Source organism: Mirounga leonina, unplaced genomic scaffold, assembly GCF_011800145.1.
Source record: "Mirounga leonina isolate KUSES-001 unplaced genomic scaffold, KU_Mleo_1.0 Mir_174, whole genome shotgun sequence".
NCBI lineage: Eukaryota > Metazoa > Chordata > Mammalia > Carnivora > Phocidae > Mirounga > Mirounga leonina.
This window is the reverse complement of record NW_023270451.1, coordinates 42,628,772-42,645,051: the sequence shown is the minus strand read 5'-3', so window position 1 is coordinate 42,645,051 and position 16,280 is coordinate 42,628,772. Positions and strand designations below refer to the sequence as shown.

Sequence of the window (16,280 nt, the reverse complement as noted above, 5' to 3'; positions counted from 1 at the left end):
ATGTGAAGTCTCTGTTTGGCTAATAGAAAACAGAAAGTCAAAGAATAAGCATATAACTTCTAGGAAAAGAATTAAACAAGGCCCTAATTTTCCCGGGCTGGAAAACCAAATCTGGAAACTGGAATTGGCAACAGTCACTCCCAACCAGAGAATTTCTCCTCCAGGGAATCTAGAGAGCTGAGAAATCTAAATTTTCCAGGTGGCCCTATTCACCCATTTTCCTGAGAGCCCACCCCTTTCCCTGGCTCAGTGCAGCTGCAAGGGGGCCCCCTGGCACCTCAGCCCAGGCTTCCCGCAGCCACAGGACTCAGGCAGCGGGTGAAGAGAAACCACTCACCATTTCTGGATTCTGGGTCCCAGGCAGAGTTGTTTCCAGCGGCAAAAGACACCCCTTGGGCCTTTCTGTGTTTCCGTGGGCTCTTTTGAGGGGCCTGGAGAACAGAAGAGGAGGAGAATTAGGAAGGCCCTGATCAGATTCACTTCCCACAGGGAGGATCAAATATGGGATTGCGGCGAGGACATGTAGAACCCTCGACTCTACGTGAGAGACAGAAAAATTAGATTCAAGAGAGCCGTGACAGGACACGTGCCCTCTTTCTGTGAGCACTGATTTTGAACAGAGCCAGGATATCTGCAGTAACAGTGGCCTTTTCCCCCATATCCTGTTCAGCTTGCAAAATTCTGCTAAGCTTCTCAGGCAACCAGGAACCTCTGGGTTAGAAAATGGCATTTTTCAGCTCCTCCAGGCCACAAGCATGGGGGACACTGAATGTGGGTAAATCTCTTTTGGGGGCTTTGGGTGGTGGTCACTTCCAGGATCTCTGACATCTGAACCACTGGGGAGACCCTTCCTCAAACTTCCCGGTCTCTCTGTTCCATGCAAGCAGGGCCTGAGAGCAAAGCCAGTGTAAATATGGAGACCTGACACCCTCAAGTGGGGAAAAGATAAGAGAGGGTAAGGAAGACACAGGGGAGGGAGGAAGAACAGGAGGAGGGAGTCTGAAAGCTTTATTTTTTAAAAAGATTTTATTTATTTGAGAGAGAGAAGAACACAAGCAGGGGAGAGGGGCAGAGGGAGAGGGAGTAGAGCCCCCACTGAGCAGAGAGCCCAACATGGGGCTCCATCCCAGGACCCTTGGATCATGACCTGAGCCTGAGACAGCCACTTAAGCTTCACCGACTGAGCCACCAGGCGCCCTGGGAGTCTGAAAGCTTTAGTCTCCATCTCCGGTCCAGGTCTTGCTGCCCCAAATTTCTAGCTGCTGCCTAACTAACCAACTCCCTCCTCCGGGTCTGAGAGCCTTGGCAACTTCATAATTTGGAGGCGCCCAAGGCCTAGAGTTTATTTGGGGCTGCTTCCACCCAAGACCCCCACTAGGCTTTCCCTTTCTGCAGCCAGAAGCCTGTACCCTCAAGGGGGGAGGTTGGGAGCACACATTTCAAGGAACTCCTCCCACCACTGGTAGGTAACTGTAGCCCAGAGGGATTCTCCTTGGATGATGCATCTGGAGCAGGAACACGATCAGTCTGGTAGGTTTTGTTTTTCTTCTCTGAGTATTTCGCTCCCTGGGATTATGTCATCCTCCTACCCAGATCCTTCCACACCCGCCTATTATCCATGCCCTGGGGCCCACACAGATATCCCTAACGTGCGCCTCAACACGAAATGACCGCCAAACTGTTTTGTTTTGTTTTGTCAGTGGCCTAGAAAATCTGGTCGTTTCCTAAGGAGAAATGAGAGGACACGGGCCCACCGTGGAATATGGCACTAACGAGAGCCCAGACCCGTTGATTTCCGGGGGGAAGTCTGCTGGCCTCCAGTAAAGAAGCCCTGGTTCGGGAGGGCGCCCGCAGCAGCCCCTGACCCGCCTCGCAAAGAGGGGGTTCGCGTCAGGGAATCGCCCCGCCACAGGCATACCCAGCCCGGTACTGGCTGAGCGCTGCCCCTGCGCTGCACCGCGTCCTTGTTGTTGTTGTCCTAAAAGCCTGAGCTGAAATGGAAATCTGGGAAGATGAGAGCTGCTGTTGAGCAGACGTATGCCTTTGTCCCTCGGGGGGCCGGCCACCGTCCCGGACTGCTGGTCCCTGCACTGGTCACTCTCACTCGGCGGGCGGAGCCGCCGCCCGAATACGGGAACCGAGGTGTCTGTGTCGCCGGGTGGGAGGTGCCAGTACAAGACCTTACAAGGTTTCCTGAGAGCCCCTGTCGCAAGGCCCTAGCCGGGTGGGGGTGGGGGGCGCTGGACCTGCCCCTGGGCGCGGACGTGCAGGCCCGGGGGGCGGAGGCGGGGGTCCCCCGTCCCAGCTGTTCTCTTGGCCCCCGCAGCACACGGGACTCAAAATAGCAAGTTCACCCCGGGTCAGCCCTGTAAGAGCCGACCCTGCACCCCACCCCAGTAAACGCTCGGCCTGCGCCTTTCGAGAACTGCTCCGGGCCCAGGGCCTCGGCCTCGCGGTCGCATTTCAACCCGGAGCGTACTCAGAGCGGGGCCTGCGGGGGCGCCGCTCAGCGCCCTGCTGGGGAGGTGGGGACGGTGCCGAGCAGACCTGAACGGCCGCAAAGAGTGGGAGTGCTCGACTCTGCCCAAGGTGGGGGCCGCCCGCCGCCGCGAGGGCTCCAGGCCCCCAGCGCCAGCCGCCTCCCAGTGCCCGGCCCGGCCTCCGAGGGCCACGGGCTCTGCAGACCTATGCGGGCAGCTCCGTGCGCTCCTCGGCCGGCGCCTTCTCTCTGGCGCGCCCCTGAACCTGGCACAGAAGCCGCCCAATAGACACTTCGAACAATACGGGAGGGGAAAAAAGAGAGAGAGTGAAAGAAAGAAACCAGTTTGTCCGCGTGAGCTCTAGGAGTCACTCTCAAAGTTTTCCTGGCTTCTCGTAAAGGTGGCCCGTAAAGGTGGCCGGGGCCGTTTACAGTAAGAGCAGAATAATGTTTGTGACTGTGCGACATAATTATCTCCAGATTTGCCTCTCCCCCGCTCCCAGCCACGGTTTTCACCAGCGAAAGCGGCTAATGCATTTGCACACATTAAACATCTTGAACGCATAATTACAGGCTGCAGACAGGCGGGACAATAAAATATCTCGACTCGATATTTTTGGAAGCCTTTTGCGACCGTGCCTGGAATAAATAATCGCTTTCTATGTCCTCGGCCATCTAACTACAGCCACCGTTATTTCAGAACACCCCAGCTCCACCCCTGCCTGTGCTTTTGAGTTTTTTTTGGGGGGGGGGAGGGGGACGGGCAGGAGGATGAGGCCACCTGGAGAGGTCTCCCAGGCCTCGGGCTCTGCTGCGTGTGGGGGTGCACCTAGAATAAGGAGAAGAAAATATGTTCGGAACCCCGGAGACCGCCTTCCTCATTAGAGGGCTGCGGGGGCTGGGCCATCTAGGCCTCACAGCCTCTGCGCCAGGTGCCCTCCCTATCTTCTCCCTACTCAAAGGCTTAAAGAATTTGAAGAAGGTGCAGATTGTCAAATTCCCTCCTCACAACCCTGAGAAGAGCATCTCTAGTTTGATACCTGAGAAAAGAAAAGGCTTCCCACCGAGGCAGCAAGACTGGGAGGAGAAAGCTGGGAGTGGTTATGTTCTCCCATGGAGGCCTGGGACACTGTAACTTCCCTTGAGTCTTAGTTGCCTTAGTTGTCTGTAAAATCGATATGATTATAATAACCTCGGGACCTACTTCACAGGTCGTTATGAGGAAGCACTTTAAAAAAAATTTTTTTATTGCCATATAACTTACATATAGCAAAGCATAAAAATCTTAAGCACCCAGCTCGCTGGATTTTTATATGTGTATACACTTGTGTAACTACTACCCAGATCAAGATATAGAGCATTACTAGCCCCCAAAAGGCTCCATGAAGAAGTACTTTTAAAAACTAACTTTAGTTAGTGATAATATTACTGTCCCTAACTCAAGAAGTCAACACCTCTAGTCAAGTGTGTGGAGCTTCCTGATACTTGGGGACAGGAATTGACAAACCAAATATATACATAGAAGATATTTACTATTCACGCCATTACTAGGAGCTGTTGGAATGAATCTCTAGCCTAAAGGAGCATGTAGGGCCCTTGTACTAAGGCGCTCAGGGCTTGAGGAAAAATCTATGATCAGGCTTCAATTCGTTTTGAGACAATGGGGTTCTCTTGTTATGAAAGGTTGGGCTCTATTTACTGGGGTTGACATATTCATTTCCAGAGTAGGGTGACCCCAGCAGAGAAAGGCCTGAGATCCCCTCCCAGGGGATGGAAATCTGAGTGGATGACTACGAGGCTAAGGTCTAAGCTCTAGGGTGACTTATTTCAATGTCTCCCCAAATCCAAGCCTGGTTTGATGTGTGGAGGGAATTCCCCCAGAGAATGTTTGGCCATGAGATAAACAGGGCACCCTATTTTCTGAAGAGTGTTATCCCAATCACTAACACATGAAATTGGTACATGTTACAAATAATGTAAAAGAATTTACAGCAAGAAGTGAATTCTCTACCAGACCCTCTGACCCCGGTTCTCCCCAGAGGAAGCCACTGTTGATGGATTACTTTTCTATCCTGCCAGCCCTTACATGCGCACCCCCCCTTTTTTTAAAGCACACTGGTATTACTAAAAAAAGGGGGGGCACCTGCCTGGCTCAGTTGGTAGAGCATGAGACTCTTGATCTCAGGGTCCTGAGTTCTAGCCCCTCCTTGGGGGGAGAGATTACTAAAAAATAGGTAGTTCTCACTATACCTGCTGCCCTGGCCTTGAATTTTCTTCCTAAATAAATTCCCAAGACAATTCTTCATGATGACTGTATTGGTTCAGAAAGTTATGTTCAGACCTGGTGGCGAGTGGTCTGGCAGGAGGAAGGCCCACTATAGCCTGGGTTCTAGATCCTGACCTACGTCTCCCTGGCTTGTCAGCCTTCAAAATGATTAGCTAAATCAGCTGCACCATCATTACCAGCCATCCTCACCCTTTCTTGGGTAACCAGAACCATGCTGGGCAAAATAATCAAGGCACTGGCTATGACTTTGGACCTACAATTCTCTGCAGTCAGGGGAAATTGGAAGTGCCTCTTGGAATTTTTAACTCTTCTGTCTAGTAGCTGTAAAAATTGTGCTGGGGTCATTAGCCCACCCTGGGTATCTGCCTCTGATCCTATTTCCTCGGTCTTCTTTGGAGCCCAATGGGATGGCCCTCATCCTGACTCCCATCCAGGCCTGGGCAGAGGAGGGAGGGCACAGTGGGGCCCTCAGCCCCAGACCTTGGACGCCGCAGTGGAAGCCAGGAGATGTCGGAGGAAACGCGTTTACCACCTGGGCGACCTTGACTGCAGCCGATTAAAGTTTAATCCGAAGTGTGTACTCAGCCTAGCCATGTTATTTAAACACATCAAAGGTCATAAAGATTCCAAAGGCGTGAGCAGGTCCCGACGCGAGCCCGCGGGGAGCCAGCGTTTGATTCTGGTGGATTTCCAGAGCCAGGATTTGGAGCGCGGGGCGGGGAGGGCGCCTTAAGAAAGAAAGAAAAAGCTTTGCTTTCCCAGTGGAACGCGACTTCTAAAAGCGGCGGGGGAAACCGAGTCTCAGGCACCGGGAGCAGACAGCGCCTTTCAATTCCGATTAACTGGGAAGACATCTAGTGGGAAGACGTCGCAACTGCAGCGCGCCTGGAGAGCATCCTCGCCTCGGCCTCCAGCTACTTGACTGCCGCCGGATTAGGTGGGGGTGGGTGGACAGAAAAGAGGAGACCCTCTCTCCCTCGTTGCCCCTTCGAAGCTTGCGACTGTCTCGAAGATCCCTACTCAGCGCCCGAGGCGCTATGTCCAACTCCGCTAGGAAAGGTCCAGCTCTCATTGGCATTCCTCTCTCCAGGTTGGGGTCCTGGTCAACTGATTAAGGCCTCAGGGGCCCAGGAACCCGGGATTTCCATCTAAATCTTCCTGGGGCTCCTGAACCCAGAGGGGTTGGAGTCCTGGAGAGACCACATATGGGTTCTCCTGAGTGACTTGGGGAACCAACAGACCACCACAAAATCCAGGTGAGGCTGGAGGCCATCCCACCCAAGAGTTGCCTTTGACCCCTAACCACCTGCAGGCTGCTGGGAGCCCAGCTTCCCTGGGTGTGCAGGCCGTACTTTCGCCCCGTCTCTTTCATAGAGCTGTGGGATTTTGCCTGTCTGCTTCCTCTCACCTGGACTTTCTAGTTTCTGTGGAGGACTGGGTGTTCCCCCACAGCCCTGCAAGAATGAGCCCCGCATATGGAATGCTGTCTCCTCTTACCTTAGCTCTCCCTACCCCACCCCCAATGCCTGTTTAACCTGAAGGCAGGCAGAAAGATAGATGGGCTCTGTGCCATCTGCCTCACAGAGGCCAATTGCAATTCTCTGTTGGCCGACTTCACCTGTTTAAAGCAAGGTCTCTCTCCTTGGGGCCTCCTGGCTGACCATTCTCCCCTCTTGTTCCATTTATTGTGGCATTATGTCATCTTACAGTTGTCAGGGAGGAAGAGCATTACCAGAATGCCTTCTGTATCATCAAGGGATACATACGCACCACATTTCAGTGTATGAATCCCAGGACTTTGTGGAGCCACAATTCAGCGCCCGCAGCAGGGGGCCTGTGGCTCCACTGAGGCTTTCCAGACCCTGAGGTGGGGACTGCAGGGGACAGTGATGACTGCCAAGAATCGCCCTTTGTCGGAGGACCCCACCTTATGCTCAGTCCGCAGCTGTCCCAAGTGGCCTCTCCACTCTTCCTCTTGCCCATCAAGGTGACTTCCCCACACCTACCCGCACTTGGAGCTTAGATCCTCCCTGATTCTCAAAAGAAGGCTCAGGGAACCTCATTTCTTTGGCTTTGTGTTCTCCTCCCCCAAACCTGAAAGTAACTGGAAACAGTAAATGAGATTATTTGAGGCAAATGCATCATAGTCCTTCACGAAGACGTGAGCCAACCCCATCATACACCGAAGTGCATCTCCAACGGACTATAAGGCTTATGGTCCCTTCTGCCCTCCCTTCGGCATCACCTCACAGGTGGATGAATCTTGTTCTTCAGATGGGGAGGCTCCCTTAGGTTTTACTGAATCTGATACAGAGCACTGGAGCCCCAGTGGGTGGAAGGTGGGAGGAAGAACTGCAGCTGGATTAACCAGCTTTACTTTCAGGGAACTGAAAAACTGAGACTTTGATCCTGTAGCAAAGGAACCTGGGATCCAAGGGCCTGGAGCAGTTGGGATCCCACATGAGTTCAATGGGCTGATGTGTATGCTTGGAACAAAGCGGGCCCTTCACTCCCCTGCACTCACACGCATGACCCTGAAAACACCCTTCTACCCACCTGGCTAAGTCAGCACCAGACCCATGGCTGGATCCTATAGTCCCAGCCAGCCCCGCTCTGCTCTGCTCCCAGCTCAGGGCCCACGGGGACGTCTATTCCTCAGGGTGACAAACGAGTGTGCTTGCTCTCAGTGACATCAAATTACTTTGCACTAGCCAAGGGTCCCATGACCTGACATAACCCCACATAAGGTCCTAGAAATGTAAAGAAATATGGCCTTTTTAAAAGTGGTTGAGAGCATGTAATTGCTAGCAGGCTTGAGGGCTTGTCCCAAGTCTGGCCCACGACCTATGCTGGGTCAGCTGATACCAGCCAGAATTCCTTGCTTGGGCTCTTCCGTGGGGAGAAGTTCACGCCCACATTTAATTCTGGTCCACAGTCAGTTTCTTAAAGCCCAGATTATTTTTGTGCTGTGAAAGAAATCAAATCACAGGGAGAGGAGGCTTGCAGCCTAAGTGCCCCCTCCTCACCAGCGGTGGCAGGGGGGGTGGGGGGGAGCCAGGTTTAAGAGAATTGGCTTCCTGAGAGAACGGATTTCTGCAGGGCTTTAAAAACACAGGCCTACTTTGGGCTGCTGTAGCTTGACTTTTTGTTGGGAATTATAGTTTCCTTGCTTCTTGTTTTTTGCCCTACCATCTCTCCCTTCCTCCTTGTCTCCCAGCTTTTCTGCGGGCATTTCTCTTCCTTCTCCCTCTTCCTCTGAATCTCTTCACTTCTGCAGTCCCCACCCTGACCCCCACCCAGACCCTAAACCGCTGCTGAATTCCATCTTAGAGTCAGGAGACCAGGGACCCTCAAATGAGCTGCTGTGCCCAAAGCACCAGTAGGATTCGACCTTGCTAATGCCCCACAGTCTGCAGGGATGGGACTCCTGACTAGCGTCTCCAGGGGCTTCTGCTGAGTACAGTTGGAGCTATCAGAGAGTTATACAAAGTCTGTGCACATAATTTCTCCTCTTGTTTAAATTACACATCCCTTATAAGTTTAGACAAATAGCTCTTTTCTAATACAATGAGCGGCTACTTTAGCGTATATTGTTAGAGCAAAAACATACCAAAGCAAAGTGTCCCAGATATTTAAGAACTCCTCAAAAGAGAGAGAGAGATAACTAAGGAACCATAAACAATCTAAATGCAAAATAACCCAACACTCTGCCTCAGAAAGGATGATCAATATTCACTCAGAAGAATGGGGTTAGAACTTAAGTAGCTGCCTGGTATAGGACTTTTCCAATTCAACAGATTACTATTTTTTAGTTTTGAATCCTTGCTTTCGAAAGTCGACAAGGCTTCTAGTTAGATCACCCTTCATAATTTGCTGGGGAGGATCATGCTCATTGTCAAGTAAGCCACTGAATTAAAGCCAAACAAACCACAATGTCTTTACTAATTTTTAAAAATCTTTTACTGCTGAGATTTTAGAATACATAGAATTTCTTCCTGAAAACTGTGTTTGCTGAGATGAGCTATCAATCCAGTACAAATATTTCCTTCCTAGCTCAATCATTAGAAATCAGCTATTTCTGACTTCTACCGGGGAAGGAAGTGTGTTGAAATGGGAAATGGTCATTTTTCCAATAAGAAGGGACATAGCTTAACCTGGAACCCAGAAAGGACTGAGGCATGGACTCTCACCAGATCCTACCCAGCAGTACAAATCTTCCATTAAAGGATAACAAAGTCATGGAAAACGGTAACATAAGTCTCCTTCATGCATATATATTTTTGATAAAGAAGAGACATAAAATTTCAGGCAAACAAAATGCACTCACACTCCAAACCCTTTTTTGTCCAAATCTCTCTTGGGTGGACCCTCAAATTCTTTCTAGATTATAATCAGAATGCCTCAGATTCAAACACACTGACCCCTTTCCCTGAGACATAGGAAGAATTCCTTTTTATTGAGCAATATTGCTCAACCTTGAAATTTATCCTCAAAATCCAGGTGGGAGTGAAATGATTCGATGTCTGCGATTTACTTTAAAATTCTCCAGGAAGGGGCACCTGGGTGGCTCAGTCGTTAAGCGTCTGCCTTCGGCTCAGGTCATGATCCCAGGGTCCTGGGATCAAGCCCCACATCGGGCTCCCTGTTCCGCGGGAAGCCTGCTTCTCCCTCTCCCACTCCCCCTGCTTGTATTCCCTCTCTCACGGTCTCTCTCTCTGTCAAATAAATAAATAAAATCTTTAAAATAAATAAATAAATAAAATTCTCCAGGAAAAAAAAAGAAAAGGAAAGGAAAAAGGGAGTGGAAGTAGATGATGAAACATGAAGGACAAAATGACAGTTGTGGTTGAAACTAGGAATTGAGTATATAGGGGTTCATTATAGTTGTGTGTGTGTGGAAAGTTCTATAATAAAAAGACTTCTTAAAATGTTGTGTTAGGCAAAGGTGAAAAAAATTATCCCTGGCGGGGGTTTCGCATAAAAACTCAGTCCTTTGGGTAGCACCTGGAGTTACCCATTTAATCTTCTTTTTCCACGAACGGAAAACGATCTTACTCCCCTTTCATTTCTCCGGCATCAGCCGACCATCCTCAGGCTTTCTTTCCGGCAAGCTCCCTTTCCCAACCCATAAACTGAGCATCCAAACTCGAGGTTGGGGGCTGATTAGTGGAGCTTCCGTACTCGGCTCCCCTGACTAGAGTGTAAATACCCATAAAAACTAATATCAAAAGTTTTTATTGAGCTGCTTCGTTTCCCTGAGCGTAGGGCTGAGTGGGGGCTGGAGCAGCGGGACAAAGGAGCGGCGGCTGAGCCACGAGCAGCGTCGGCGCTCCTGATGGGCTCCGCGCGGGTCCCCAGAGCCAGCCAGAGTTTCTGGGGAGAACACCCGAACCAGGTAAATGCCAGTCGCCTTCCACTGGGGACAGGTGTATTTACAAAGCCCCGGGGGAGGGAATGGAGAGAGTGGTCGGAAGAATCAGAACGGGTAGGGAGACGCCAGCCACCCCAAAGTATGTCGCCAAGCTGGTGCTGCAGGAGGAAACAGTTTTCCTCGGGACTCGGTAAGCCTGTATTTCAGCCCCATGACGTCGGCTGGCCGCGTTCACTGTGTGCGTGCGCGCATTTGATGTGCGAATCTGTGCGCTTATCAAGGCACACACATCGTTATGATTACAGCATATAACGTGCCGGGAAAGTCGGAGTACGCCTCTGCGTGCTCTGCTCCGTTCCCCAAGCTCGGGGCTGCGCTGGTGAGTTTCCTTCCCTCGCCGCTCTGTGCGTTACGAATTCGCAATCCGGGGCGGGGACATGGGAGTCTTCAGGGTTGGGAGCAGCGACCGACTCCCGCGGGCCCAGGCCGCGTGGGCGCCTGACGCCTGCGCCGGGTGTCTCCGCGAGAAAGCGGGGGCTCCGCGGGGCCAGGCTTACGTCCCAAACCCCTATTTCCTTCGAACGCTCGAATGTCTTCAGTGCATTTGTTGACATAATGAATCCACAGCCGGGCGCTGGTTTCCTGTTTTGTTGCGGGCGTGAGCATCGAGCTAGGATGGGGGTGGAGGCCGCCGGGTGGGACTCCTTTCGGGCAGTGGCAGGGGCAGACGGCGGCGGGGCCAGAGACCTCTCGCCCTTCTCGCGTCAGCGCCGCGGGGAATTCTTCGGGCCCTCCCGCGCTCTCCCAGCGCCCTGGCCGAGTGACGGGGAGCTCACTCCCTGGGTGGCATGGGCCCCAAGGTCCAGCGGGCCCCGTACCTCCGCCGCCAGCTGGGGACTGCGAGAAGGCGTTTCCTCCTTCCGGCTGAGAGATTCTCTGGGTTCTCTCAGCTTCTAACGCTACCTCTTTTAAGCGAATGCTGAGTTTCCAGGTCCAGTCAAGAGCAGAGCGTTGGCACCGTCGGGGCAGGCGGCCTTCCCCTCACCATCACCACCACCACTGGCAGCTTCACCCAGGCCTCGCTGAGCCCGAGGGAGGCCGGTCTCAGAAGCGGCAACGCTCCCTTCGCTCCAAGTTTGCGCCATCCGTGGGGAGTCCGGGCTCCGATGACTGGCACTGTGCAGAGGGAATTGCTCCTCCTGGGAGGCTGGGACCTGGGACTGGTTGTTCTAAAGGGGGAGGGAGGCTTTTCCTGCTCAGGGACTTTCTGGGGGAAACACTGCAGGGTAAGCGCTAGAACTGGGGTCCTCCCTAGGCTTCCGCTTTTGCCAGGCAGGCACTGCGTCCTGGTGGCCTTGAAGGCCTGGGGCTGGAAGGAACCCACCTGGAAGGAGAGGTGCTCCTCCAAAAACTTGCCCTCCTCAAAGTTCAGGAGGTGAGGAGATCTTAAAGGCAAGGGGGAGTCTACGACGTCCTCCAATTTTCACCGTGTTAGCATCTGGTCATCACAGTGCCAGGTGACTTCCCACAGTCCAAAACTATCCCTACATCCTTGGGTCTTTTGCTGCCTCACTAATGCTTCAAATGCACAAAAATCTAGAGTGAAAGCTTAAGCAAGTGACTCAGGATGTGCCATTTCTCTGCCTACTGGCCAGCGAAGTTTCTTCAGAAGCTATCCTTCCTCCTTAAGCTTCTGCCCTGGTGCAGATGAGGGTGGGGAAGCCTCAAACCCCACCATGAACAGAGCAGCCCCAATTGTCTCTTTCCTCAGTGGTCTAGTCAACCACAGATTCTGAGATGCAATTTGGTTTGGGTGTTTTTCCTTCTCTCTCTTTCTCTTTCTCAATTAGCCAGCTTCAGGTCCTCAGCCGTCGCCATTCCTCCGTGCCATTATCTCCGTGCCCCCCACCCTACTTGCGGTGGGAGAGAGAGGGTTAAGATGTTCTGCAAATGCAGCTCGTAAAGCTGCTTGGATACATTAGAAACACATGAATATCCTGAAATACAAAGTGTCTTTAAAACCAAGGGAAGAATGTTTATCCTAATGCTGGATGGATGCAGAGAAACAGTGCCAGGGAGTAGTGCTGACAGCCTCCTCCAAGTTAAAGTGAGAGCAGGTAAATTTCATTTGCTTGTGAAAATCAAACTCGATTAAAACCTGGTTTCCTTTTGTCCTTTTCTCTTCCAACCCTGAAAGCCCAGGGCTCCATGACCCAGGCTGGCAGCAAATACCAGCGCCCCCCCCCCCAAAAAAAACCCCACAACCAATGTCTCTTTCTTCAGCAGGAGGTTCCAGGGCAGCCAAAGCCCCGCAGGGCACCCTGGTCTGTACTAGGAGGTAAGAAGCCATGCCGGCCAAGGATCTGGCAAGAGAAAGGGTCTGGCAGCACCTGGAACAAAGGCCAAGCCACCAAGCTGTCGCCCTCTGGTCTTGCCCATGTTGCCCACTCAGAGCCCACCTCTACCCCTGCCACCCTCTTGCTCAAAGGCCGCCGCCGCCCGCAGATCCCAGTGGGTATCCGACTTCATCAGCCTAGCCCACAAAGAGTCTGAAGATAAAATTGCCATCTCCAGGATTCAGGTTGATTGCGCCTCCCTGCAATCCTATAGGAATCCCTGAGCCTGATAGACAAAAAAGCAGAGAGTGGCTCAGAGGGTTAGACCCAACTAGCTGCGCGGGCAAGTGAATCTTGATCCCGCCTTTAGGAAAAGAGGAAAAGCATTGGGAGAGTCTGTGCTTGCTTCCCAGGGCACACTCCAGTTCTTCCCTGCCCTCCAACATTTCTTTTTCCACAGAAAACCAGTTTGGTGGCTGCCTGGAGGGCTAAGAGGCTAAGAAATAGTATTAGGAACCAATAATGAATCTCTTATGTCCCTGGGCAAAGGACAAGAAGGGGTAGAGATTTTCTTGCTTCAAAGTGAGTAGAAATTCTAGAAACAGATCCAAAATTATTCACAGAGCTCATTCAAATTCTAGAAACTATCCCCACTGGTTGGTGGCTACACCTCAGTATCTAACAGGACCTGCAGATTTAAAAACAGTGAAGGCACACCAGGACGCCATTGACTTGCCTGGTAAAAAAATCATTTCATATATATATCGAGATCCAAGACAAAAAAAGGGAACAAGCAGGCTGCCTCTCTCTAAGTAACCATGTCTTGAGAGTGTTCATAAGTTGATAGAAAGAGATGGGGAACGAAGAAAATATCCAAAGTACTTGATCACTAAAGATCCACCACAAAGCTCAATAAATAATTCAGGAGCCGCCAAGTTTCGGGAGCAAAACCTAATTCGAGATGCCACCCAAAGTCTTCCCCCAGCGCCATCCCTCCCAGACAAACCTGCTTGTGGCTTCTCATCTTGTCTCACCATTTTTGGTGAGGAGGGACCCAGTCGACTTTGGCAGTCCGTGGAGCTGGGGCCCTTCCTCTGCGTGCAGGGCTCGGTCTCCGGTGAAGTGGGGAGAGGGAGGGAGGAATGTGGAGCCGGCCTTGGCCGCTATATGCACCAGCAGCTGCGCCATGGCCAGAGGTGGGCTGGCAGAGGCGCCGGCTGGTGGGGGCTTCCTGTGCTGTGTTGTCCTTTTTCTGGGTCTGGCTGGAAAACAGAAGAGGCTCGAAGCCCGGGCCAAGAGAGCAGGGTGGAGGCAGAGAAGAAGAGTCTGTAAACACCGCCCCAAAATCTCCAGGAAGGCAGGGGAAAAAAAAAAAAAAAAAAAGGCTGGGTAACCAAACAGAGCAAGAAAGAGTAATTCCAAAAGAAAAAGGAGTCAAGAGTGAGAGAAGGGAGGTGAGCAGTGGGCCCTGCGGCAGCTGCCTGACTCTCCAGGCTTGCAAGGCTGTTCTCACACGGGCTAGACTGCAACTTTCAACTTGACCTTGGCCTCTAGCCGCGTCTGACCCGTATGTAAAACAGCCCCCAAGTCCTCAGGAACTGGGGCCTCGAACCCTATCCTGTCTCTTTGTCACTGTGAGTTTTACAATGCCACTTGGAGGAAGGAAGGGGGGCGAATGGGGCCGGAAAGTAACACAAAAATCAAGTCCCTACAAAAGGCTAGTTCCTTAGTCTGCAAATGGCCATTCAAGGAGGAGGTAAACTGGAGGCAGATCAATATTTACCCGGAGCTACTAAAAAGGCAGGAGGGAAAGGGCACACTGTGTATATGTATATTGGGAGGGGGGTGTCATAGAAGGTTTTATTGGGCAACACTTACATTGGTCCCAGCAAACCCGGGGGATCAAGGCAGATAAAAGCCGGAGCCCAGCCTCATTGGTCTGGACTCCGCAGGAAAACCAGGAGCCTTAGAGAGCAGATCAGGCCAGGGAATAGGGGCTGGAGGTATTTGCAACGCTCTGAGCTTCTGGCTGAGTCTGCAAGCTAGGACGGGAGGGAAGGTCCACGCTTGGATGCTCATCAATCCACCTGGGATGAAAGGAGTCCAGCGCTCTCCCCAAACCTGATGTTCCTGTAGAATACACCCACTTTCACTTTGAACATATGTTCCCCTTCTGGGTATCTGACCAGCTCACAGCCTCCACAATCCGAAATGGAAATATGTAACCCCAAAGCAACAGGACCCCCAGAATCCCTCACCAAAACATGGTGGCTGCTTGCCTCTTTCAGCACCAACATCCCACCGTGTTCTCAGGAAAGGGTCTGTATTTCCCAGATACAGAGGAAAGGCTTCTCCGGCTGGTTCTTGGACAGAGGAGGATTGGGCACCCTCAGCAGGCTGGAGACAGTGCTCTCCCCAGTCCTGCTTGGGGGGAAGGCATGAAGTGGTCCCATTGAGCCCCCTTCTCCCGTCCCAAAATGGAGTGAAATGGGGAGTGCCCGGGTGCCTGAAGAATGAGCTCCTGCCCAAGATCTATGAAACCTCATTAGGCCCCAGAAAGGGAACTCAAGTCCCAACCAGCACCCGGGGCTGTCCCTTTTAAACTTCCAGGACATGACAGCCTGGCTGGGGATGTAGGAGCACCAGAGAATACTGCACACAGATTGCTCCAAAGTCTCTGGAGGAGGAAGGGTTGTTATCGGGGCAGAGTGTGGAACAGTCTCTATACCTAAGGGTGAGTGTGTGATCAAAGTACACTTGAATGTGTGTGCGTGTGTCAGTGTGGGTGTGAGGGAGTCGTTCTGACACCCTGTGGGCCTAAGTGCAAGTGTATGAAATTGCCCGCCAACACTGTAGACAGGAAAGCGGAGAGAGCTCCTAAACACAGTCCAAGTGTCCCAGTGGAATGTCCTGGGACCCCTGAGCCCGGCGCATCCGTAAATGCCCCGTCGCGGTTCCCCTGGAAGGAGCCAAATCTTGACGCTCTTGAAGCCGAAAGCGCTAGTGTCCACGCTAGGGTCCCACTGCAGAAAGACTCGCGGATACCTGGAAAGAAACCAGCTTCAAAGGCCCCAAGAAACACCCAGCCTGGACTACGCCCCGTTTTCGGTACTATCCCATCCCCAACCGCCCGCAGATTTACCTGACCCACTCCCACTGCTTCAGGTCTCAACGCAACAGCGCGCCTCCGTCCCCTCCCCGCCTAACTCTGCTCTGGGCCCCACTGGGACAGAAGAAGGGAAGGGGAGCTGCGAGGAGGCCGCCCTTCTTTCCCTACCCTACCCGCCCAGTCCTCCGCCCCCACTCGTCCGCGTCCCCCACCTCTCCCCTGGGTGAATGGTTCGCGGCCGCGCGGCCGGCGCTGGCGCTGGGGACGGCGCGGGCGGCGGCGGGGACCGCGGGTGCACAGCGCAGAGCCTGGGTTGGAGCCGCCCGCTTTGCATACGCCGTGGGCGGAGCGGGGGGGGCGGGCCAATGGGCGGCCGCCTGGCGCGACCCCGCGGGGCGCGATCCGCCCCCCTCGCTCGGGCCCCGGCCCCGCGCCGCGCGCTCTTCACTTCTTGGGGGCTTTTTAAAACAGCGCCACTGGGGTCTTCTCCATGCGGCTCGGGCTATGACAGCCTCCGTGCTCCTCCACCCCCGCTGGATCGAGCCCACCGTCATGTTTCTCTACGACAACGGCGGTGGCTTGGTGGCCGACGAACTCAACAAGAACATGGAAGGGGCGGCGGCGGCGGCGGCAGCGGCGGCGGCGGCGGCGGCGGCCGGGGCCGGGGGCGGGGGCTTCCCCCACCCGGCGGCCGCGGC

General features: G+C 53.0%; 1 protein-coding gene across 1 annotated transcript in view; it reads left to right on the top strand.

Annotated features, from left to right (window-relative positions):
- Positions 1-16,076: 16,076 nt before the first annotated feature.
- Positions 16,077-16,280, top strand: part of HOXA13 (homeobox A13) — a 4,733-nt gene continuing 4,529 nt past the window's right edge. Inside the window, exon 1 of the mRNA XM_035021401.1 lies at positions 16,077-16,280. Within this exon, the coding sequence (XP_034877292.1) occupies positions 16,087-16,280 (194 nt within the window). The 5' untranslated portion in view covers positions 16,077-16,086.